The sequence below is a fragment of the Euleptes europaea genome, chromosome 19, assembly GCF_029931775.1.
Source record: "Euleptes europaea isolate rEulEur1 chromosome 19, rEulEur1.hap1, whole genome shotgun sequence".
Taxonomy (NCBI): Eukaryota; Metazoa; Chordata; class Lepidosauria; order Squamata; family Sphaerodactylidae; genus Euleptes; species Euleptes europaea.
In genome coordinates this window covers 16,940,256-16,965,097 of record NC_079330.1, presented here as the reverse complement: position 1 = coordinate 16,965,097, position 24,842 = coordinate 16,940,256, and the positions used below count along the sequence as shown (strand labels likewise).

At 48.7% G+C, this 24,842-nt stretch overlaps 2 protein-coding genes across 2 annotated transcripts; both read left to right on the top strand.

Moving 5' to 3' along the window:
- Positions 1 to 2,277: 2,277 nt before the first annotated feature.
- LOC130491220 (claudin-3-like) lies at positions 2,278 to 22,476 on the top strand. The gene is made up of 2 exons (XM_056864928.1): positions 2,278 to 2,363; positions 21,827 to 22,476. The coding sequence occupies exon 2, from the start codon at positions 21,829 to 21,831 to the stop codon at positions 22,474 to 22,476; it is 648 nt and encodes a 215-aa protein (XP_056720906.1). The 5' UTR covers positions 2,278 to 2,363; positions 21,827 to 21,828.
- On the top strand, positions 11,256 to 11,956 carry CLDN4 (claudin 4). Its single transcript, XM_056864929.1, has one exon. The coding sequence runs from the start codon at positions 11,256 to 11,258 to the stop codon at positions 11,883 to 11,885; it is 630 nt and encodes a 209-aa protein (XP_056720907.1). The 3' UTR covers positions 11,886 to 11,956.
- Positions 22,477 to 24,842: the final 2,366 nt, after the last annotated feature.

The window sequence follows — 24,842 nt, the reverse complement described above, 5'->3', positions numbered from 1 at the left end:
GGAGCTTGTCATTTTATTCTCCATACGTGGATCAGGTTTTCCGATCCTACCCAGAGCTTTTTTAGCTCAGCTGGTTTCCCGGTTTCCGGGTGGTGTATGCAAGATCTTCTCAGCACACACCAAACGCTTTGAGGATATACAAGAGTCCATTATGTTATTGGAAACTACGATTGTCTCATTGATCATTCCTTGCTCTTCAGTTTTCACCACTGCGCATGCTCGGTGCAGCGCACTTTTCAACTACTGTGCATGCTTGGAACAGCGTTACTTGGGGACACGCTCCATTCCACCCCGTTTGGAGGATCTTTTCTAGTGTTTAGAGGCATTTTATGGTTCTTGTATACTAACTGTTATGTTTGTAATATCCATGTATGAGTGACAGTGACGGTCACTATAATGACTGAACAATTTCTTGTATGAGTTTTAATACATGCTACAACATCGATAGTACTTGTTTGTTTGTATCACTATTGTGATCTGTGTGCTTGTTATACATTTTCTCAGTTTGCTCAGCTCAATAACAGCGCACGTCTTATTATTAATCCCAGAAAGTAGACAGAAGGGCAGAGCAGGAAATGAAGGCAGCATCTCTCAGAGAAAGTCACTGTCAAGGCGGGGAAAGGGGTATTCATGGAGGAAAGGGGTATTCATGGCTATTAGTTAAAATGGATACTAGTCATGCAGCATACCTATTCTCTCTAATATCAGAGGAGCATGCCTATTATATTAGATACTGTGGAACACAGGCAGGACGGTGCTGCTGCAGTTGTCTTGTTTGTGGCTTCCTAGAGGCACTTGGTTGGCCACTGTGTGAAAAGACTGCTGGTCTTGATGGGCCTGGGTCTGATCCAGCAGGGCCTTTCATATGTTCCTATGTAAACGGAGGGGCCCCACCTGCTTCCCTGAGAAGTCCTCCCTGAGAGCGCCGCAATAAGCAGAAAAAGCTAATCAGGATGATCCCGTCTGCCCTCTTCTGCTCTGGTCAGCATTACGGTTGTACACGTAACTCCTGATGCAGGACGTTTCTCTCCCTTTGCTGCCCAAGCCCTTCCTTCCTGCTTCCTAGAAATGTAACCAGACTTTGAGGCACCGTAGCTGTGATCAAATCAGAAGGGTTCTGGCCGCTCCCAAAAGTCTGGGATGGGGAGCACGGCCAGCGTTTTCCATTCTTTCCAACAGATCATGACTAGTAAACGTCCAACTGTACATCCCTAATCAGTAGGACACCCCCCCTTCTGGCAATAGCTACTAGCCCTAATGCAACCTCCAAAGGGAGGGGCATACCTAGGGTTGCCAACCTCCAGGTACTGCAATGACAAAAACAAAGTATGTGCTGTACTATAGATAATGAGAAGAAAATCACAGCACTGTGGCCATCAAATAACGATGCACTTAATACAGGATGCCAGTCATTTATAGTGCAAAAACATGCTGCTATACTACAAAACTACCCTTAGCAATATCTAAAACATACAGAGTTACAAAAGCTTCGACTCACGGTCCCGGCTGGGACGACTGTCAGCAACTTTGTAATTTTGTGCATCACTTTCGTGCCAGTTGCACATTATGTCCAGTCTTTTGTATGTTTATTGTGGTTTTGTCTATATCTTTTGTAACTCTGTATGTTTTAGATATTGTTAAGGGTAGTTTTGTAGTATAGCAGCATGTTTTTGCACTATAAATTATTGGCATCGTATATTAAGTGCATCGTTATTCCATGGCCACAGTGCTGTGATTTTCTTCTCAACCTCCAGGTACTAGCTGGAGATCTCCTGCTGTTACAACTAATCCTCAGCCAATAGAGATCAGTCCACCTGGAGAAAATGGCCGCTTTGGCAATTGGACTCTATGGCAGTCCACCATGCCCACAGATTTCCACTCAGCTTGCTGCCACAATTGCCTCTCTGCAATGCCTCGGCCGTCTCCTGAAGTCCAAGAGAAAGTCACCGTATTCTTTGCAACAGACATTAAGGGAATTCCTATACACCCAAGCGCACACATACACACTGCAACCCAGAACAGGTGGGGGACACACAGGAGGAGGAGAGGTTGTCCAAAACTATGCACATTCTTCCTTGCACAGTACTGCTGTGTCTTCCGAGACAAAGGCCTGTCGGCTCGCTCCGTCTGGGCACACGCTCCCGCACACCCTCCCGCCACCCTGCCTTGAGCCTTGTGGCTCTCTGCCACGGCTCCCCCGCCTACCCTGGCGACCTGCCTGGCCCAGCCTTCCCTGTCGAGGAACTTGTCCTGCAGCTCCGCTGGGTGCCCAGGGACCCTCGCAGCCAAGGAAGCGGCCCCCTCCCTTTCCCACTGTCTGGGATCGCGCCCCCGCTCTCTGGCAACCACCGAAATCTCAGCAGGTGAGTAAACCTCTCCTCTGTTTGTTTGTCCCCACGGCGTAAACCCCGTCTGCACATCTCCCAGGCCCGGCAAAGAGAGACCCCCAACATTGGCCCAGCTTCAGCTCTCTGACTTGTGTTCGCCACCAGACACTTCTCGGGTTTTGTGCCTATGAATAAGGGAAGCTGGAAACACCAGGATCGGATTCTGCCTTGGAGGGGGAGGCTGGGATTCCTCCAGGAACTGGCTTGTACCCATCGATGTCTAGGATGGTCTCGCTGGTCCCCATCTTGCTGGTTGGGGTCACTCCTAGGGTTGCCAGGTCCCTCTTCGCCACTGGCGGGAGGTTTTTTGGGGCAGAGCCTGAGGAGGGCGGGGTTTGGGGAAGGGAGGGACTTCAATGCCATAGAGTCCAATTGCCAAAGCGGCCATTTTCTCCAGGCGAACTGATCTCTATTGGCTGGAGATAAGTTGTAATAGCGTGAGATCTCCTGCTACTACCTGGAGGTTGGCAACCCTAGGTTGCCAGCTTTAGGTTGGGAAATACCTGGAGATTTGGTGGGTGGAGCCTGGGGAGGGCTGGGTTTGGGGAGGGGAGGGACTTTAATGGGGAATAATGCCATAGAGTCCACCTTCGAAAGTGGCCATTTTCTCCAGGGTAGTGTCGCTAGGAGATCAATTGTAATCCCAGGAGATCTCCAGTGTCCACCTGGAGGCTGGCAACCCTATTTCATTTGTAAAGTGAACGCATGTTGGCTCTTTGTTACAATCAGATGTACATGCAGGGTGTACGTGGGTAGGGCTGCCAACCTCTGGGTAGTGGCTGGAGATCTCCTGGGATTACAACTGATCTCCAGGCAACAGAGATCAGTTCACCTGGAGAAAATGGCTGCTTTGGAAGGTGGATTCTATGACATTACACCCCATTGAAGTCCCTCCCCTCCCCAAATCCCACCCTCCTTAGGCTCCATCACCAAAACCTTCAGGTATTTCCCAACCCGTGGCTGGCAACCTTATACGTGGGTTCACTGTAACACATGATCAGTGTTGACAGTGAGGTTATAGGGTTTAAGGACTGGTGATTAATTGAGAGTTCTTAGGCCTGGTGTCATCAGCTTCCTTAGGTGTGGTAAAAGGACCATCATGGGAAACTCTTAAGCTCCTATCTCCCTTTCTACACCTTGATCTCTCCGTTTTAGGTCAGTTTCACTTTCACTGACCTTTCATCAACCATTTGTCTTGTAAATAAGACAAGCTGCCTTTGAATTGGGTTAACTAGACCCAAATAGTGGGGTGAACCGCTTTGCCCTCATATATTAAATCCGTGGCGCAGAGTGTTAAGCTGCAGTCCTGCAGTCCAAGCTCTCCTCATGACCTGAGTTCGATCCCGACGGAAGTTGGTTTCAGGTAGCCGGCTCAAGGTTGACTCAGCCTTCCATCCTTCCGAGGTTGGTAAATGAGTACCCAGCTTGCTGGGGGTAAAGGGAAGATGAGTGGGGAAGGCACTGGCAAACCACCCCATAAACAAAGTCTGCATAGGAAATGTCGGGATGTGATGTCACCCCATGGGTCAGGAATGACCCGCTGCTTGCACAGGGGACCTTTACCTTAATGAACAAGCAGAGCTGTTTGCAAGACACTTTTTCCATTGGATCGAAAGCAGACTGTTCCTCAAGCTGAGCTAGGGTTGCCAACCTCCAGGTAATCAGCAGCAATCAAAGGAACCGCCAATACTGTACAGTATAAGTCAGCAAAAATACCAGTACTAGGCTCTATAAATTTGATATCTCCTGCTATTACAACTAATCTCCAGCCAATATAGATCAGTTCACCTGGAGAAAATGGCCACTTTGGCAATTGGACTCTATGGCATTGAAGTCCCTCCCCAAACCCTGCCCTCCCTAGGCTCTCCCCCAGACTTCCCACCAGTGGTGAAGAGGGACCTGGCAACCCTAAGATGAGCTATTGGAAAGCCAGCGTGGTGTAGTGGTTAAGAGTGGTGGTTTGGAGCAGTGGAGTCTGATCTGGAGAACCGGGTTTGATTTCCAACTCCTCCACAGCTGAGGGCCGGCGGGCACTGCGGGCATGCGCGCAGACGTGGTGCGCACGTCACTTTTGGGTAAACCCGAAAGTGACAGAGACTCTCTAGCATCCTCAGCTAAAACTCTATGGAAACTCTATGGAAACCATAGAGTTTTGGCCAGGATCGCTAGAGCGTCCCCCTCACTTTCGGGTTAAACCGGAAGTGATGTAGGCACATCATGTGCTAACGCCACAGCCCCACAACGCTCCCACTGATGGAGCTGCGGGGCCTGGCAAGCCTCGTTGCAGTATTGTAGTCAAAACTGCTCACAACCTGAGTTCGATCCTGACAGAAGTCGGTTTCAGGTAGCCGGCTCAAGGTTGACTCAGCCTTCCATCCTTCGAGGTCGGTCAAATGAGTACCCAGCTTGCTGGAGGTAAAGTGTAGACGACTGGGGAAGGCAATGGCAAACCACTCCCCAGACATAGTCTGCCTAGTAAATGTTGGGATGTGACGTCACCCCATGGGCCAGTAATGACCAGGTTGTTGCACCTTTATCTTTACCTTCTGGCTCTTAGTATGATATTGTAACCACTACATGGTTCTGGCTGTCTGCACAAGTGGTGGCGACTATTAGAGTCCCACGTGCCTGGCCTGCTGTCAGGGGAATTCCAGCCTCCTTCATCGAAACATCAATGATGTTTTCTTTAAAATAAAAAGGATCAACCTTTCCCCACTTGAACATGTGGAGGATCGGTGTCTAGGGTTGCCAGGTCCCTCTTTGCAACTGGTGAGAGAAGCAAAAGCACGTTCCCTCCCTTTGTAGGCTTTTCTAGGAAAACTGTGAGTCTCAGATTGGGAGGGGCAGTGGCTCATTGGCAGAGCATCTGCTTGGCATGCAGAAGGTCCCAGGTTCAATCCCAGGCATCTCCAGCTGAGGTAGGTGATGTGAAAGACCTCCAGCTGAGATGCTGGAGAGACTCTGCCCTTTTGAGTAGACAATTCTGACCTCGAAGAACCAATGGTCTGATTCAGTATAAGGCAGCTTCATGACGAGATGGGTCTGAAATGCTAGCTTTTCCTTTGTCGTGGATGATCCCGGCCTGTGTCACTACCCTCTCGAGTAAGCAAATGAATGAGTTAGGCCGTGACTCAACATGCATGTAAACACAACGAAATTGTAATGTCTGTATGCAAAAGGTGCATAAATTGCATAGAATAGTGTGATCGAGAGTGGGATGGGGGGGGGATGGCTGCCTTGCGGGCCGGATAAGAGCTCTCAAGGGGTGGGATCCAGCTCGCAGGCCTTATGTTTGACCCTCATGGTCTCAACAGTGTCTTACTAACACAGTTCTTTATATCTTTGAAAATGGAATTAATTTATGATTACAAAATGCATGCGGAAATGTGAAAGAAAACATTCACATTCGTTTCTATAGCGCCAGCCATGTACGTAACCACAACGCCTCGGGCATTTTGTAAAAGCGGGATGGTGATTCTGTTTTTTAAACCTCCCAAATGTAATAAGCAAAGTGTCTTGTAGCGCCTTAAGGACGGACACGTTGGTTGTGGCAGATGTTTTCAGGAGCCTGCCTTATCATCATAGGTATTTAATATTTTTAAATCATGCTTTTTAGCTGAAAGTGGCTCCCTGGGAGGTTCAGAGGAATAAGAAACCCATCAAAGGACACTCAAGTCCAATGCAGATGTTCTCTCTCTGTGTGTGATTATCTGGAGTTGGAACCTGGTGTGATGTGAAGGTTCCTGTCTGTTGCCTATGCCTCCTTCAATGATAGGGTTGCCAGGTCTGGGCTGGGAAATAGCTGGAGATTTTGGGGGTGGAGCCTGAGGAGAGCAGGGTTTGGAGGGGGAGGGACTTCAGTGCCATAGAGTCCAATTGCCAAAGTAGCCATTTTCTCCAGGGGAACTGATCTCTGTCACCCGAAGATCAGTTGTAATAGCGGGAGATCTCCAGCCTCCACCTGGAGATTGGCAACCCTATTCGATGGTCCGAATGGTTGTTGGAAGCTGGAGGGATGTGAAACCTTACATTAAGTTGTGGGATGTATGTGTATATGTGTGTGTTTGCGCACGCACACACACAAACACACAATACAGAAGGAGAGTGGGTGGGAAGTTATTAGCAAATGAGGGCAGAACACCCAGCATTCCAGGGCAGAGGTGTGCTCCATTATTATGCAGAATGGAAATGAAAACCGGATCCTAGCAAGAGAGCAAATGATCCCATCAGAGAGGGTGTGGAGCACTCTTACCTGGTGCTGAGCTGGCAAAGTCAGGTGCCTTTATTTCCGTATATGCTTTTCTCCCCAATGGGGACCCCAAATGGCTTCCAACATTGTTCTTCCTTCCTCCAGCTGATCCTCACAACGACACCCCTGTGAGGTAGGTTAGGCAGAAGGAAAAAGAGACGGGGGCTGGCTCAAAGTCACCTAGCTAGCTTCCATTGCAGAGTGGGAATTTGAACCTAGCCCCCCGCCCCGGTCTTAGTCTGATACGCTGACCACTACATCAGGCTTCCATTTAAATAATAATAGAATCATAGAGTTGTAAGGGACCACTAGGGTCATCTAGTCCAACCCCCTGCACAATGCATGAAATTCACAACCTCCCCCCATACTCCCAGCGACCCCCTACTCCATGCCTGGAAGATGATGCCCTCCCTCTCATGATCTGCCTAAGGTGGCAACCCCACTCCCTTTAAAATTATTAAGTGGGGAAAATCAGCACTCTAGAAATGGGAGGTACCCTCTGGTCCCACTAGGGTTGCCAACCTCCAGGAACTAGCAGGAGATCTCCTGCTATTACAACTGGTCTCCAACCAATGGAGATCACCTGGAGCTCACCTGGAGAAAATGGCTGCTTTGGCAATTGGACTCTATTGCCTCCCCTCCCCAAACCCCACCCTCCTCAGGCTCTGCCCCCGAAATCTCCTGCTGGTGGCGAAGAGGGATCTGGCAGCCCTAGGCCTCACCTAGGCTCTGAAAAGAAGGACCAACTGCCACAGAGGTCAGCAATCTCCTGTAAACTTGGAAAACAGGATGAGTGAAATGGAGGAGCAAATTTTCAAGTTCTGAAAAAAAAACCAGATGGCAATCTTGTGCTTGTCAGTCAGCAAGGACTTGATTGAGATCTCTGGATACCAGCTGGCTGTGCGAATCCTTATCTGGAGCTCGGCCAGGGGCGTTAAAGGGCTTGCTTTCTCAACCCCAAAGTTACTGGGCCTGCTCTTCACATTCCTGCCCAGGAGTATGATACCTGACAGTATGATACCTGTAAGGCACACTGCAAATATTTTGTGATTTCTACACTCCCTCCAAAGAGGATAGAGCATCTGCTATTACAGATAAATGTCCCAACAGAGGAACCCATTTAGGAGTTGTTTTTGTGAACTTTTTTTCTTTATGGCAGGTCATTTGATTCACAAAATGTTGCAAAATTCAGCCAGGTGGGCAACCAGAATTCAGAACTGACATTAGAAGCATGCATGATTTTGAATGAGGAGCTGGGTGCGTGAGGCCTTGGAACTGGCACCGAAGACTTTGCTGTGCTTTTGAATGGAGGATGAAAAGCATTCCAAAGATATCTGTGATTTAGAACAGGGAACTTTGCACAATTAAGTCATGCCTGCGATTCTGAACAGGGAAACATGCACAGTTAAATCATGCCTGTGATTCTGAACAGGGAACCTTGTACAATTATGTCGTGCCTGCGATTCTGAACAAGGAACCATGCACAGTTAAATCATGCCTGTGATTCTGAACAGGGAACCTTGTACAATTACGTTGTGCCTGCAATTCTGAACAAGGAACCATGCACAGTTAAATCATTCCTGCAATTCTGAACAGAAAATCTTGCACAATTATGTCATGCCTGCGATTCTGAACAGGGAACCATGCACAGTTAAATCATGCCTGTGATTCTGTACAAGGAACCTTGCACAATTATGTCGTGCCTGTGATTCTGAACAGGGAACCTTGCACAATTACGTCGTGCCTGCGATTCTGAACAGGAAACCATGCACAATTAAGTCGTGCCTGCGATTCTGAACAGGGAACCATGCACAATTAAGTCGTGCCTGCGATTCTGAACAGACAACCATGCACAATTATGTTGTGCCTGCGATTCTGAACAAGGAACCATGCACAGTTAAATCATGCCTGTGATTCTGAACAGGGAATCTTGCACAATTACGTCATGCCTGCGATTCTGGAACCATGCACAGTTAAATAATTCCTACGATTCTGAACAGAAAATCTTGCACAATTATGTCGTGCCTGCGATTCTGATCAGAGAACCATGCACAATTAAGTTGTGCCTGCGATTTTGAACAGGGAACCTTGCACAATAACGTCGGGCCTGCGATTCTGAACAAGGAACCATGCACTGTTAAATCATGCCTGTAATTCTGAACAGGGAACCTTGCACAATTAACTCATCTTTTAGGGGAAGTGTGACTCAAACCATGTCATGTTTTAGGGGAAGTGTGACTCAAACCCAACATGGCCTGGACTAACATATTTGTCTCATGAGACTGCCACTCAGTGTATGTTCACGGTGCACCAGGTTCTTCAGCTTGCCACCCTCTGGGTGTTCCTTCCCTAAAGGTTGCCTGCCCAGCATCAACTAGGGCCTGTGCTTTTTCTGTGGTTGCTCCCAATTATTGGAATAGACTCCCCAAGGAAATGAGGGTAGATTGCACTGGAAACTTTCCAGAGGCTATTTTATTTCCTGCATTGTGCAGGGGGTTGGACTAGATGACCCTGGAGGTCCCTTCCAACTCTATGATTCTAGGATTCAGTCATTTGCCAGAGATTTTTTAAAAAGCATAAAAAAGCATAAGCTGCAGGCATTTTATTCAGTTGGGAGTGAACTGGCATTTTATTGTTACTGGAAGTTTTAAATTATGTATTGTAAATTATGTATTGTAATTTGCCTTGAGCCATGGGGACAGGCTGGGTATAAATGTTTTAATAAATAAACAAATGCACATTCTCAGGAAGAATGGAAATCCCTTAAAGTTTTCCCATGCCCATGAAAGTACCCAGTCTTCTGTGACGGGTACGGTTGCCAATTTTTTTGTCTTTTATAGATTATGATAGCCTGTAGTAAGCGTAAATTTACCTGAACCCTTTAAAGAAAGGGGAAAGCTATCTTTCAGCTAATCTCACCAGTGATTAAAATTACGATGTTATATAATCACAATATTTTCATTGATTCTTGTTATAAAATTACAGATTCATACTGTGGGTTTTTCTCTCTCTCATTCTCTCTGGTACATTTTTGAACCTGGAAAGTCAGTGTGGTGTAGTGGGTAAGAGCGGTGGTTAGGAGCAGTGGACTCTAATCTGGAGAACCGGGTTTGATCCCCCACTCCTCCACATGAGTGGCGGACTCTAATCTGCTGAACCAGATTGGGTTCCCCACACCTCCACATGAAGCCAGCTGGGCAACCTTGGGCTAGTCACAGTTTTCTTAGGGCTCTCTCAGCCCCACCTACCTCACAGGGTGTCTGTTGTGGGGGGGGGGGGGAAGGGAAGGTGATTGTAAGCCGATTTAATTCTTCCTTAAGTGGTAGAGAAAGTCGGCATATAAAAACTTCCTCCTCCTCCTCCTCCTCCTCCTTCTTCTTCTTCTTCTTCATTTTTTTTAAAGACACTTCTCAGCATCTCTGGGCTTTTAGTCCTGGGACTTTAAAGAGGAAATCAGCCAATAGAGAGGGGAAGAAAGAAGGATTCTGTGTGCACCAGGAAACATCTGGGCCTTCCCTCCCACTGTTTTCTTCCTTGGCTGTTTGTGGCACCCGGATTTCTTCTTGTGAGGCAACTATCGCTGCTCTGACTGGTTCGGTGCTCTCGATGGCGAGGGATGGGTGTGGTTGGACATCCCATCTTTAGAGGATGAGGTGATTCACTCATGGATGCTGTCAACGGGCTGTGTGGAAATGGAACATCCTGAAGCATCCAGACTGGATCACAAGCGAGAGTGTGGGAAGGGAAACTTTCATGGCACAACAGGACTGTGGAACTCCCTGCCCCAGGATGTGGTGATGGCTGCCAACTTGGAAGGCTTTAGGAGGGGAGTGGACATGTTCATGGAGGAGAGGGCTGTCCATGGCTACTAGTCAAAATGAATACCAGTCATGATGCATACCTATTCTCTCCAGGATCCGAGGAGCATGCTGAATACATTAGGTGCTGTGGAACACAGGCAGGATGCTGCTGCAGTCGTCTTGTTTGGGGGCTTCCTAGAGGCCCCTGGTTGGCCACTGTGTGAACAGACTACTGGATTTGATGGGCCTTGGTCTGACCCAGCATGGCTTTTCTTATGTTCTTAATATCCGTTGTTGGAGACAAGAGCAGTTGCTTTCCGATCCTGATCATGAAATATTTGGCTGTCCACAGTTGGAAGCAGAATGCTGGACTAGACAGATCTTTGGGCTGCCCCAGTAAGTGGATTCATACATTCCTGTCTTCAGATCAGTTTTACCAAACAGCAGAACGGGGCAAAGTTTCACACACCCTTTGCGTGTCTCATCCTAACTCATTCCCTTTTTTTTTGGTCCCGGCTGAGATTTAATTTTACCCAGTTGGGAAAAAGGGAAAAACCAGTCCTCCCAGTCCAGTAGACAGCTTGATCCTTGAAAAGCAAAGATCCCGGCCTGCGATGACAAGGAGGAATCCAGGCGAACTGGTTTGAGCCTCAGCGTCTGTTCAGACTGGATGGGGCTCGGGAGACTCCACCCACCGCCGAGACATATAATTTCCCCAAATTTACCACCCGCAGCTCACTAGCACAGCAGCATCCACAGTCGCTGCAGCTTTCCCGTTTCGGTTCAGCGGCAGGTGCAGGGAGCCGGGAGCGGGGCGCCATGGCGACCATGGGGATACAAGTCTTGGGCATCACCCTCTCGGTCATTGGCTGGCTGGGCAGCATCCTCTGCTGCGGTCTCCCAATGTGGCGGGTGACGGCCTTCATCGGCAACAACATTGTGGTGGCCCAAATCATCTGGGACGGCCTGTGGATGAGCTGCGTGGTCCAGAGCACCGGGCAGATGCAGTGCAAAATCTATGAGTCCATGCTGGCGCTGGCTCAGGACATGCAGGCCGCCCGCGCCCTGGTGGTCATCGCGATCGTCCTGGCGGTGGTGGGGATCTTTTTCGCCATCCTCGGGGGGAAGTGCACCAGCTGCGTGGAGGATGAGGCCACCAAGGCCAAGATCGTCGTCCTGTCCGGCGTCATCTTCATCTTGTCCAGCCTCATGCTCCTCATCCCCCTCTGCTGGACTGCCAACATGATCATCCGGGACTTCTACAACCCCATGGTCACCGACAGCCAGAAGCGGGAGATGGGCGCCTCGTTGTACATCGGCTGGGCCTCCGCCGGCCTGCTCCTCCTCGGAGGGGTGTTACTCTGCTGCAACTGCCCCCCGAAAAATGAGAAACCCTACTCAGCAAAGTATACGGCAACCCGGTCCATGCCGACCAGTAACTACGTCTAAAAATTAGCCCGATTCCCTGCTGTGCGGGTTTGGCGTGGGACTTTCTGCCACCCCCCCAACGGGGGACATCTAAGACTGTGTTTCTTCTATGTTGGACAGACCCGTAACTTAAAAACTTTTTTGCTGTGACCAGAGCTCCTCACCCTGATTCTGAAAGCAGATGTCATTCTCCTGTGTTTGGTCTTTTGAGGAAACATCTCAGGTGCTGAGCGTGAGAAGGAGAATGTGATCGGCTGGCTGGGGTGCCTGCCTCTGTCACCCGCTGGAAGCCCATGGAGGACCAGCTTCTGAGGTGGCTCCTTTGGATGATGGCCAAAAGGTTATCTTCAAGGTCATCCACTGGATTTCAGCTTGCAAAGCTGGACTGGGGAGGCTGAAGGGCTTTCCTCTGTGCTTTTCCGTCAGCATGCCGCCGGAATGGAATGGACAGCAACAATTGTAGAGTGTGGGGTTTGTGTATCGGAGTCTCCAGGGCCACCTCTGGTTGCCTAGCACTTGAAGACTAATCCACGCTGGTATTGCATTGGACTGCGGACTGGGAACCCGAAGACAGAATCAAGAATATTGGTCTGATCTTGTTATTTTGGACCCTGGGGTAGGGTTGCCAGCTCTGGTTTGGGAAATACCTGGAGATTTGGGGGTTGGAGCCTGAGGAGGGTGGGGTTTGGGGAGGGGAGGGAATTCAATGGGGTATAGTGCCATAGAGTCCACCTTCCAAAGCGGCCATTTTCTCCAGGCGAATTGGTCTCTATCGCCTGGAGATCAGTTGAAATAGCAGGAGATCTCCAGCCACCGCCTGGAGGCTGGCAACCCCACCCTGGGATGAGGGCTGGCAAACGGCCGTGAAGGACCGACAAGGTCAAATGGGGGACTGGCTAGTGGGTAGCACATTGCTTGCGGGTTTTTGGTAAGTGTTTAAATGAACAGAGCAATGAAAACTGCGTGTAAGCCTTCCCTCCCTTCCGAAACCCCGAAAGGCGAGAGCCACACCCCGTCTTTGGGCGGGCCGACTCATCCCTGCAAGATTTCACAGTATAATGGGCTTCCTGAGGTCTAAGTTGTTCATCAGAGGCAAACATTCAGGCTGACTTTTCTGATTTTAGAAGGTGAGCTAAAATTTAAATAGGGAAGCACGGTGGTAGCGCCAAAGAGAAGGGCAAGCCTCAGAATCTTAGCAGAACTTAATGCGGAACCGGCCTTAGCTTGGAACCTGCTTCCGTTGCCAAGGCCCTTCTTGTGATGCATGAAAGCAGCTTTTTGTCAGTGCAGTTTGGCCGCAGGGGATCGTGCTCTGACCACGTGCAGAGTGCCTCGCTTACACCACTGAGTCATTGTAACTTAAATTCTCCATTCTGGGATGCGGAAAGAGAACTTCCAGTCCGAAACAAGCGGCTTTGAGGAACTCTTTGAACATCGCAACCTCCTGTTTTAGAAAGTATAGTTTTCATCCACTCTTCCCCACGGCGCCCGCTCTGTACATTTGGAAGTCACGATCCATCAGGAGGGTTCTTGAAAGCTCAGCCTATTTTGAATATCAGGGCCTGGGCCTGTGGCTGATGAAATAGCAAACGATGTGCCTCTGAGCAGGTGCAAAGTGTCTTTCTTACAGTACTGAATAACCTAGGGATGCATCAGGATTGGCCTTTGATGCCAATCCTATTTGCATGGCCAGGGTGGTGTTGTGAGAATGTCCCCCTCTTTCTTGCAGGGTTGGGTATTCTGGTCTGCTCATATCAGGGATCATCAGAACAGAGAAGCTGACTCTTTCGCCGCTCTGTCATCATATATTCCCTCCCCCTCTGTATTTTATTTTATGTCATAATTTTAAATGATGTTTTATCTGAACCATGTTAAAGTTTATGGGAAAGCAGCCTGTAAATGGTTTTGAATACACTGTGTTAAATAAATGTGTGTATATATGAGGAATCAAGGGCTTCTTGCTGGTTTCTCTCGCTGCAGTCTGCCTGCTTAAGCTCTTTGATCACTAAAGCGAAAACGCTTTTCTTTAGAGAAGTGGTGTGGCACAGAGCTGAGAGTCCCCCGTTCGAATCTCACCTGTGGCATGAGCACATTTAGCGGTCTCATGCAAACGGCTCTGTCTCAGCCTCCACGTCTGTAGCATGGGGGTAATTCACCTCCACTAACAGGCAGGGTTGTTATAAGGAGTATGAGGAAATGGCTTGGAAAGCTGGAAAGGTTCTGTTATTTGGTTAGTGACAGTAAAACCGTTGATGACCCCAGTTTTCATGCGTTAAATTTCAGTGTTTTTCGGAGGTTATCTGTGAACAGTTTATCTCAAAGAAGGATTATAGCGTGAAGCAGAACTTTTACTTCGATGTAACCAGCAATATATATGCATATCTTGTTGAAATAAATTATTGAGATGTTATAATTAGTCAGTGCCCTACAGCCGCGTACTTTATACTCAGTGGCCATTCATGCCTGGCTCTTTCCTCACGGTCCCTCCGCCAACGACTACAGGGCTTTGCTTTCATTATGCTTGCATTTTCCAACCGCCAGAGGTTGACTTGCTCTCCCCACATGTCGCCACGCATTTCCCCCACGCTTTCTGGACGCCGGCTAAACACGGATCCAGAAAATGCCGGCAAAACGTGCGGAGACGGTCGGGGAGAGGGAGGCGACCTCCGACGGTCAGAAAACGCAAGCATAACCAGAGCAAAGCCTCGAAGTAACCGGTGGGGGGACCGTGAGGAAACGGCCATGCATAAATGGCCTATCATTTGTATCCGCTTTCGGTGTGGCTTTGCTACTGTGTTTTTGTCAGGCTTTAACCACTACACGACTAGGGTTGCCAGGTCCCTCTTCACCTCCAGTGGGAGGTTTTTGGGGCGGAGCCTGAGGAGGGCAGGGTTTGGGGAGGGGAGGGACTTCGATGCCATAGAGTCCAATGGCCAAAGCGGCCATCTCCAGGCGAACTGATCTCTATCAGCCGGAGATCAGTTGTAATAGCAGGAGATCTCCAGCTAGTACCTGGAGGTTGGCAACCCTATACACCACAGTGGCTCTCTCAACAGTCTCTGGACCCTGGGAAATGCCGGTGATACCTTTTCAGCTTGTGTTCTGTAATGCTCGTCCCCAGCCCCACAGGTAACGTATTCCAGTGACGGGTTGAGAGGCAGGGTAAGGGGCAATTTGGGCTTCCCGTATGGGGTTAGTGATTCCCCCTCCCTCCTCAGGCTCCACCCCCAAAATCTCCAGGTATTTCCCAATCCAGAGCCAGCAACCCTAGTCCTCGTCGGCCTTTTATGCATGGCTGTTTCCCTCGCCGTCACCCTTCCAGCGTCTTTGGGTTTTGATTATGCATGCTGTTTCCGGCTGTCAGAGGTCGCCTCCCTCTCCATCTGGGTTTTGCCCCTGTTTTCAGAGACCTGTTTTATCTCGAATTTGAAAATGCAGGCAAGACATGGAGAAATGCAGGGGGAGAGCGAAGCTATCTCTGATGGTCGGAAACAGCATAGTCAATCAAAACAGAGCCCCAAAGTTGTCGGAGGGGTGACCGCGAAGGAAACAGCCATGCATAAAAGACCATAGATAAGGAAACCATCTCTACCTCCTTTGCAGGTAGGGTTGCCAGGTCCCTCTTCACCACTGGCGGGAGATTTCGTGGGGGAGCCTGAGGAGGGCAGGGTTTGGGGAAGGGAGGGATTTCAACGCCATAAAGTCCAATTGCCAAAGCGGCCACTTTCTCCAGGGGAACTGATCTCTATTGGCTGGAAATCAGTTGTAATAGCAGGAGATCTCCAGCTAGGACCTGGAGGTTCTAACAAAAGCAAATTCACCTATGCTGTACTCAGTAGATGCACTAAAAACAATAGCACTCTGGCTCAAAATAGTAACTTGTAAACTGTTTATACTATACTAAACAAAGTGTTACTAAACAACCAAACTATCAACTATACACCAGTGAAAGAACATATATAACAATCATGCAAACCATATGTACAAAGAAGTCCATCAGTCAAATTTTTCTCTATATACACTATCAAGTCCAACTTGAAAAATATGAGTCCGGCGGACTTGATAGCATATATATAGAAAAATTTGACTGATGGACTTCTTTGTACATACGGTTTGCATGATTGTTATATATGTTTTTTCACTGGTGTATAGTTGATAGTTTGTTTGTTTAGTATCACTTTGTTTAGTGATCTATCAAGTCCAACTTGAAAAATATGAGTCCGGTGGACTTGATAGCATATATATAGAAAAAAATATATATAGAAAAATATATTTCTATATATATATATATATATAGAAAAATATATGCTTGATAGCATATATATATATAGAGAGAGAGGAATTTGACTGATGGACTTCTTTGTACATACGGTTTGCATGATTGTTATATATGTTTCACTGGGTGTATAGTTGATAGTTTGGTTGTAAGATTCGTGTCTTTGTTCACACCCCGTTTGAAGATTGTGTAATGTCCATCACTTTGTTTAGTAGAGTATAAACAGTTTATGTGTTACTATTTTGAGCCAGAGTGCTGCTGTTCTTAGTGCAGGACCTGGAGGTTGACAACCCTATTTGCAGGTGGTGCGCATGCCGGACGTAGTGGCGGCACCGTTGGCTCACAAAAATCTCCATGCTTCAAAAGCTGGGATTGACGGGGGGTGGGGTGGGGTGGGGGCCCGGCTGTGCATGCAGAACATTCTGCTGAGCCAAACACCGTCGCCCCATCCTGGCTGGCGCAGCTGCTGGAAAAACAGGCTCTGGAACCGCCTGCTTGGGTTTGACCATCTTGCAGCCGGATCCTCTGCACGCCCAATGGTAAACTGCACCCACAGCCAGCCAAGCAAACTACGTGCCTTGCCTATCTTGCTTTGGCAGCGCAGCCAAGCAGGGGGAAACGGGAGAGGCGCTTTGCTGAGTCCTGAGTGCCCTCACTGTATGGATTTTGCATTAGAGGAGCTCAATCCGGGATAGGGTTGCCAACCTCCAGGTACTAGCTGGAGATCTCCTGCTATTACTTAAATTTTCATTTTCTATATGCAAAGCTACTTGTTCTCTTAATTGCTCCAAACCAAATTATTGTATTCTCTTGTAATCTGGCTGGTTGTTGGTCATAATAAGCTACATAGTGAAACCATTCACATATTAAGGTAGGGTCTGGATATACCGGGGTGGGGGGTGTTTCTCCAAGTATGCAGGAAAATGCAGCTTTGTAAATTAACCAGAAGAGAGGGTTTGTAAATTAACCAGAAGATCAGAAATAGTCTGAGGACTGAATATATTCTGGGAATAGGGTTGCCAGGTCCCTCTTCACCACCAGCAGGAGGTTTTGGGGAGGGCGGGGTTTGGGGAGGGAAGGGACTTCAATGCCATAGAGCCCTATTGCCAAAGCGGCCATTTTCTGCAGGGGAACTGATCTCTATTGGCTGGAGATTAGTTGTAATAGCAGGAGCTCTCCAGCTAGTACCTGGAGGTTGGCAACCCTATCTGGGAAGCCTAATGGAGAGCAGCTGGGCGTCTCCTGATATTACAACTGATCTCCAGCTGATAGAGATCTGTTCACCTGGAGAAAATGGCCGCTTTGGCAACTGGACACTATGGCACTGAAGTCCTTCCACTCCCCAAACCCCGCCCTCCTCAGAGTCTGCCCCAAAAACCTCCTGCCAGTGGCAAAGAGGGACCTGGCAACCCTAATTCTGGAGCAGATGGCTTTGCAGGCAGATACAGGTTCCATTCCTGACATCTCCAGCTCAAGGGCCGAAGGTGTTGGGAAATACCGCTGAGACCCTGGAGAGCTACAAGGAGACAATACTGGGCTTGGTAAATCGAGAGTCTGAGTCCGTTTTTGTCCCCCCCATAGGGTTGCCAACCTCCAGGTACTAGCTGGAGATCTCCTGCTATTACAACTGATCTCCAGCTGATAGAGATCAGATCATCTGGAGAAAATGGCTGCTTTAGCAGTTGGACTCTATGGCCACTTTTCCATGGTAATTAGCAGCGCATTCCAGGCTGAATTGCCCTGCAGATTTTTTTGAATTTTTCACGCTGAACCGTCATTCCGGAAGTGACTGCAAAGCCGGTGCAGACCTACTTCGCATTACAAAAGAGCCCACTTAACGCTACCTTTTGTGTTAGCTCCGCCACTGCTGCGAAGAATAACCAGAGGGAACCATGCAAAACAACAGCGGCTCGTTATCGATGCACATGCTAATAGTTATGCAAACAAATGAAGAATCAGGCGAGTGGGGGGTGGGGGGAATTTCTCCTTTTGCATCGGGACCGTGAATAGGCATTTTTAAAGTCACATTTTAAAAAAGAGCTTTGAACGAGCATCAAAATTGACCATGCATAAATGGCCTAAGACATTGAAGTCCCTCCCCTCCCCAAACCCTGCCCTCCTCAGGCTCCACCCCAAAAACCTCCCGCCTGTGGCGAAGAGGGACCTGGCAACCCTCCCCCCTCCCCTTGCGCACACTGTTCATAGGATACAGGAGAGTCTACAAGTTGCAAATGCCCCCAGGACAATATCAGCCCTTAATAGATTATGCCTCCCCTGCATTATGTGTCATCTGTGGATCAGAAGCAAGGCTTGCAAAATCGATTTGGGGTGTGGAAACTGATGCATAGGCATCATTGGAATTAGTTTCCGGTTGCAAAATCCACCTGAGCTGTGTTTCTGGGCGCTTATGGCAGCACCGCTTGGCTCATGGCAGCTTCTATAGACCACAACGAAGGCCAGAGGTGCCAACTCTTCAGATACGAGATTCCTACTTCTAGGGCATTTGGCTCTGTCCTCTCTTCCCTTTCTTTGGGTCCGCCTCACCTTCTCAAAGGGGTTCTAAACCTTGCAGTTGGCGCCCAAGGTTTCACAACAACACCTGTTCAGTCAAAGCAAAACACATGATGCAAGGCTGCTTCTCCTCCCCAGCAACGCCCCAACTGCACACTCCTTCCATGGCCTGTGCAGCGTTGTTTGGTCTTTTATGCATGGCTTTTTCATTTGCCGTCACCCCTCCGACGACTTCGGGTCTTTGTGTTGATTTATGCATGCAGTTTCCTACCAGGTCGCCTTGCTCTCCCCTGCCTTTCCCCGGGTTTTGGCCACGTTTTCAAATCTGAGATAAGACAGCTCTTTGAAAATGCAGGCAAAACATGGGGAAAGGCAAGCGGGAGAGCGAGGCAACCTCTGATGGTTGGAAAAGGCATGCATAATCGACACAAAGAAGAAGAAGAAGAAGAAGAAGAAGAGTTCGTTTTTATATGCCGACTTTCTCTGCCACTTAAGTAGGGTTGCCAGGTCCCTCTTCGCCACTGGTGGGAGATTTTTGGGGTAGAGCCTCAGAAGGGCGGGGTTTCGGGAGGGGAGGGGCTTCAATGCCATAGATTCCAATTGCCAAAACAGCCATTTTTCTCCAGGTAATCTGATCTCTATCGGCTGGAGATCAGTTGTATTAGCAGGAGATCTCCTGCTACTACCTGGCAGTTGGCAACCCTACACTTAAGGGAGAATCAAACCGGCTTACAATCACCTTCCCTTCCCCTCCCCACACCAGACACCCTGTGAGGTAGGTGGGGCTGAGAGAGCTCTAAGAGCTGTGACTAGCCCAAGGTCACCCAGCTGGCTTCGTGTGTAGGAGTGGGGAAATCAACCCAGTTCACCAGATTAGCCTCCGCCACTCATGTTGGAGGAGTGGGGAATCAAACCCGGTTCTCCAGATCAGACTCCACCGCTCCAAACCACCGTTCTTAACCACTACACCATGCTGGCTCTCAAAGATACAAATGCTTGCAATCCCTTATTTATTTAGTCTATTTTTTTTAATTCCACCATTTCTCCAAGCAGCTCCGGGCAGCACACGCTGGACTCCCCTCTTTCATTTTACCTGCACAACACCCCTGCGAGGAAGTTTAGGCTGAGGGAGAGTGACTGGTCCAAGGTGGCCCAGCAAGCTTCCCTGGCAGAGTGGGGATTCAAACCCGGGTCTCTCCGATCCCAGTCTATCACTTCAATCACGACACCAGCAGGCTGTTGTTATAAACATTTTTTTTAAAGCCCTTATTTATACATAAAAGAGTTTTTAAAAAGAATCAACACAATAAAGTGCTCTCATGTTGTTTGTCTGTTTATACAAAATATACATGACAAATGGACGAATGAGTAAACTGCATATAGGGTTGCCAGCCTCCAGGTACTAGCTGGAGATCTCCTGCTGTTACAACTGATCTCCAGCCGATAGAGATCAGTTCCCCTGGAGAAAATGGCTAGGGTTGCCAACCTCCAGGTACTAATTATCACAAAAACCCACCTCTGGAGCTGGTATAATTATTGAAAGATAATACAGCATTCTTGCTCAGTTCTATTCTAATAATTTTTTTTTTAAAAAACACAAATTTTGTCTGTAATTTTTCAATATATTCAAAATATAACAGTGTTAATTTCACACTATCAATATTATATACATGTAGATCAAACAAAGCAAAACATAACACAAAATCAAAACTTTTTAGGTTACTGTTCCAATCTGTCCGTTTGATAGTTGAAGTTCCCGTCTGGGAATTCCGCAGTGATAATAGCTTGTCAGTTTCATTCGCTCACAAATTGCAAGCAGCGCGTGTCGATTTCCTTTGTGGATTGCGAACAGTGTACCAGTGCTGATTGCGCTTTATATTCCCAAAGCAAAGGGGATGTAACAGAGTTGCTAACTCTCAGCTGGTTACTCCAAACGATAAATAATAGAAATAAACCTTATCCCGAGGGATACCAGGTGCGATAAGGACGTGTCTTCCGGATATCAAACACGTTTCATTTTGCTTTCCTCAGCTTATTACCCGGTAGTAGAATTCTATTAATATAAATTATAACAATTATAGGACAGAGTTCCTTTTTATTCATTGTATCATTTATACAGAAAAGTATAAACCTAATAATTATTTTAGCCCATACCTTATTTTTAAGGGACCTGGCAACCCTAACTGCATGCCAGGAACCATTCAGGCACGTATTTCACACGGGCTACTTACAGCCTCGCTCCTCTGCTGTTAGGATCCATGTGAGAAAAGCAGGAATGCAGTTTTTAAACGCGTTTGCACCAGGCTTTTACAGAGATTGCAAATCCACCTTCCTCCATAGACATTAATCAACCTCCTTGCATTGGGGTTGTTGGTTTTTTTGCCACCCATATTCCAATGTTTTCCTTTCAAAGAGTTGCAGTCAATCACTCAATCAGTCATTACATTATCTCGATTCTTGGGGTGCAAGGGGGAAACTGAGTACTGCTTTTCACTTTGCAGCTAAAGCTACTCTCGTTTTTTAAAAATATCACAGGGTTGTTTAGGGAGGCCAGGTCCCTCTTTGCCTCTGGCGGGAGGTTTTGGGGCGGAGCCTGAGGAGGACGGGGTTTGGGGAGGGGAGGGACTTCAATGCCATAGAGTCCAATTGCCAAAGCAGCCATTTTCTCCAGGGGAACTGATCTCTGTCACCTGGAGATCACTTGTAATAGCAGGAGATCTCCAGCCACCACCTGGAGGTTGGCAACCCTAGGGTTGTTGTGAGGATAAAATGGAAGAGAGGAGAATGACATAAGCCTCATTCAGTCCTCAATGTGAGGAAAACTGGGGTATACGTGAAGTAAAATTAAAATAAATTATCATTTCGAGGGTGGGGAGCAGAGTATTCACACCCCTGCCCATTGCCTTTGGCAGCCCTATTTGTTTGGGGAGGGGCCGTGGCTCAGTGGTAGAGCCTCTGCTTTGCATGCAGGAGGTCCCAGGTTCAATTCCCGGCATCTCCAGTTCAAGGGACCAGGCAAGTAGGTGATGCGAAAGACCTCTGCCCGAGACCCTGAAGAGCCGCTGCCGGTCTGAGTAGACAATACTGACTTTGATGGACCCAGGGTCTGATTCAGTAGAAGGCAGCTTCATGTGTTCGTGTGTTCCTCCTAACCAACCCCTGTGCTCTTTTCCAGCCATGGCGGCCCTGGCCTTGCAGTTGGCGGGGCTGGCCCTGTCGGTCCTGGGCTGCCTGGGGGCCATCTTGGCCTGCGCCCTTCCCATGTGGAAGATGACGGCCTTCATCGGCTCGAACATCATCGTGGCGCAGGTCTTCTGGGAGGGCCTGTGGATGAGCTGCGTCTACGAGAGCACCGGCCAGATGCAGTGCAAGATCTACGACTCCTTGCTGGACCTCCCGTCCGACCTGCAGGCCGCCCGCGCGCTCGTGGTGGTCTCCATCGCCATGGCCTTCCTGGCCCTCCTCGTCGCCATTGCCGGAGCCGAGTGCACGCGCTGCGTGGAGGACCGGAGCGCCAAGGCCAAAATCTCAGCGGTGGCCGGCACCGTCTTCGTCCTGGCCGGGATGGCGCTTCTCGTCCCGGTCTCTTGGTTGGCCAGCACCATCGTCAGCAATTTCTACAACCCCCTGGTGCCTGAAGCCCTGAAACGAGAACTGGGCGTCGCGCTCTACGTGGGCTGGGCAGCCGGAGCCCTCTTGGTGTTCGGGGGCTCCACCCTCTGCTGCCTCTTCCCTCAAAACAAGGCCCAGAAACCCCACCTGGTGAGATATTGTGCGACAAAACACTCCAACCTGGGCAGCTACGCCCGGAAGGACTATGTGTAACGTCACACATGAACACACATGAAGCTGCCTTATACTGAATCAGACCCTCGGTCCATCAAAGTCAGTATTGTCCACTCGGACCGGCAGCGGCTCTCCAGGGTCTCAGGCAGGGGTCTTTCACATCACCTACTTGCCTAGTCCCTTTAACTGGAGATGCCAGGAATTGAACCTGGGACCTTCTGCATGCCAAGCAGATGCTCTACCACTGAGCCACAGCCCCTCAGCCACTTTAAGCCCACTGTTCCGTTTTTTCCCTTTCCCTCAGAAAGCCTCTCTCCCTCCGTACCTCACGGAGAAGGAAGACAACCTCCCCCTTCTCTGGGACTCTTGACAGGCAAAGGGAGACCACAGAGGCCCGAGGGATGCTCAGCCACTGTTCCCGACCCCTCCAGATAGGGTTGCCAACCTCCAGGTGGTAACTGGAGATCTCCTGGGATTACAACTGATCGCCAGGCATCAGTTCACCGGGAGAAAATGGCTGCTTTGGAAGGTGGACTCTATGGCGTTATACCCCATTGAAGTCCTTCCCCTCCCCAAACCCTGCCCTCCTCAGGCTCCGCTCCCAAATCTCCAGGTATTTCCAAACACAGAGTTGGCAACTCTACCTCCAAACGTCCCTCTCAGAGCTCAAGTGTGGGTGGTGTCATCTGCTGAAGCTGGAGGGTGAGAGATTCAAAACAGATAAAAGGAAGTATTTCTTCACACAACACATAGTTAAATTGTGGAACTCCCTGCCCCAGGATGTGGTGATGGCTGCCAACTTGGAAGGCTTTAAGAGGGGAGTGGACATGTCCATGGAGGAGAGGGGTATCCATGCCTGCTAGTCAAAATGACTAGCAGGCATATGACTAGCAGGGGTATCCATGCCTGCTAGTCATGATGCATACTTATTCTCTCCAGCGTTAGAGGAGCATGCCTATTATATGAGGTGCTGTGGAACACAGGCAGGATGGTGCTGCTGCAGTCGTCTTGCTTGTGGGCTTCCTAGAGGCACCTGGTTGGCCCCTATGTGAACAGACTGCTGGACTTGATGGGCCTTGGTCTGATCCAGCAGGGCCTTTCTTATGTTCTTATGTGAAGGGGCAAGACATTTTTCCCCTCCAAGTTGTTGGCACCCCTAAAGGGAACTGAAGTTTGAAAAGATGCCCCAAAGCTTCTTTTAGAGATCCCTAGCCTAGAGATCCCCCAAGCTCAAGAAATTACCAGCTGCCTAGGAGGGAGTGATTATTAAATACATTTAGGTGGCCTGTGGGTTGTGGAATGGTATAGTATAGCCTGATCTCATCAGATCTCACAAGCTAAGCTGGGTCGGTACTTGGAAGGGAGACCTCCAAGGAAGACTCCATAGAAGAAGGCAATGGCAAACCACCTCTGAAAACCCCATGAGGGGTCGCCAAAAGCCAGCAGCGATTTGATGGCACTTTTCACCACACATACACACACACATACAAAATAAATCGGTATATTTGCATTAAAAACCTGCGGCACTATTCACATGTTTGCACGCATCCAGCCATGCTGTAATCCCCAGAAACATATTCTGAATGTTTATTCTCATACCCTCTGATGGGCGATTGCGCACGCCAGCAATGTTTATGCCACGCGAAAGGAGCATGTGTCCCAGCTGTCCGCAATGCAGCGTTTTAAAACAAACCTTTTAAAAAAAAGTGTGGTCTTGTGAAAGTTTATTTTCATGCCCTCTGACTGGCGATGTGAACGGAGCGTATGTCCTAGCTGTGCGGTATTTGGCATTTCAAAATAAACCTTTAAAAAACCCGCAGTACTATCTGCACGCTTGCCAGTCTTCCGGATTTTTCTGCACTCCTCCAGTTATCCCTGAGACATCTTGTAAAAGTTTATCCGCATGCCCTCTGCCTGCCAGTTGCACGCTCCAGCAATGTTCGTGCTATGCTAAAGGAGAATGCAAAATTCAGCATCTTGAGACACTTAATTCTAAAAGGTGGGAGGCTCACGGAAGGAGTTGCGCGCCATAAACCAAAAATCCATAGTCAGACGCAAAGGAGCTGTGATTGTCTTGACTCAAAGGTGAAGAAACGGATCCTATTAAGCCTCTCTAGCTGGAGCTTTCCTTTAAAGACTAAAAGCAAACTGGCCAAACTTCTGGATTGCAAACCAAGTATCCTGGCAAAGGGGAGGACCCTTAGATCTCGTACTGTATGGCTTTGGGGGCAAATGTCTTGGGCCAGTCCTAGCCGTGCAGTAAGGTGGTTTTTTTTTTGGGGGGGGGGAGGACTAAACCCCCATCTCATCCCCTTGTCTAGGATAAAGAACAGCAAATTATATACAGAGGTTCCCAAACTGTGCTCCAAGGAGTACTTGGTGCTCCGTGAAATGTCTCCTAGTGC

What these genes read in the sequence shown, in the direction of transcription:
- CLDN4 (XM_056864929.1), top strand. Translation starts at nt 11,256, where the DNA reads ATGGCGACCATGGGGATACAAGTCTTGGGCATCACCCTCTCGGTCATT.
- LOC130491220 (XM_056864928.1), top strand. Translation starts at nt 21,829, where the DNA reads ATGGCGGCCCTGGCCTTGCAGTTGGCGGGGCTGGCCCTGTCGGTCCTG.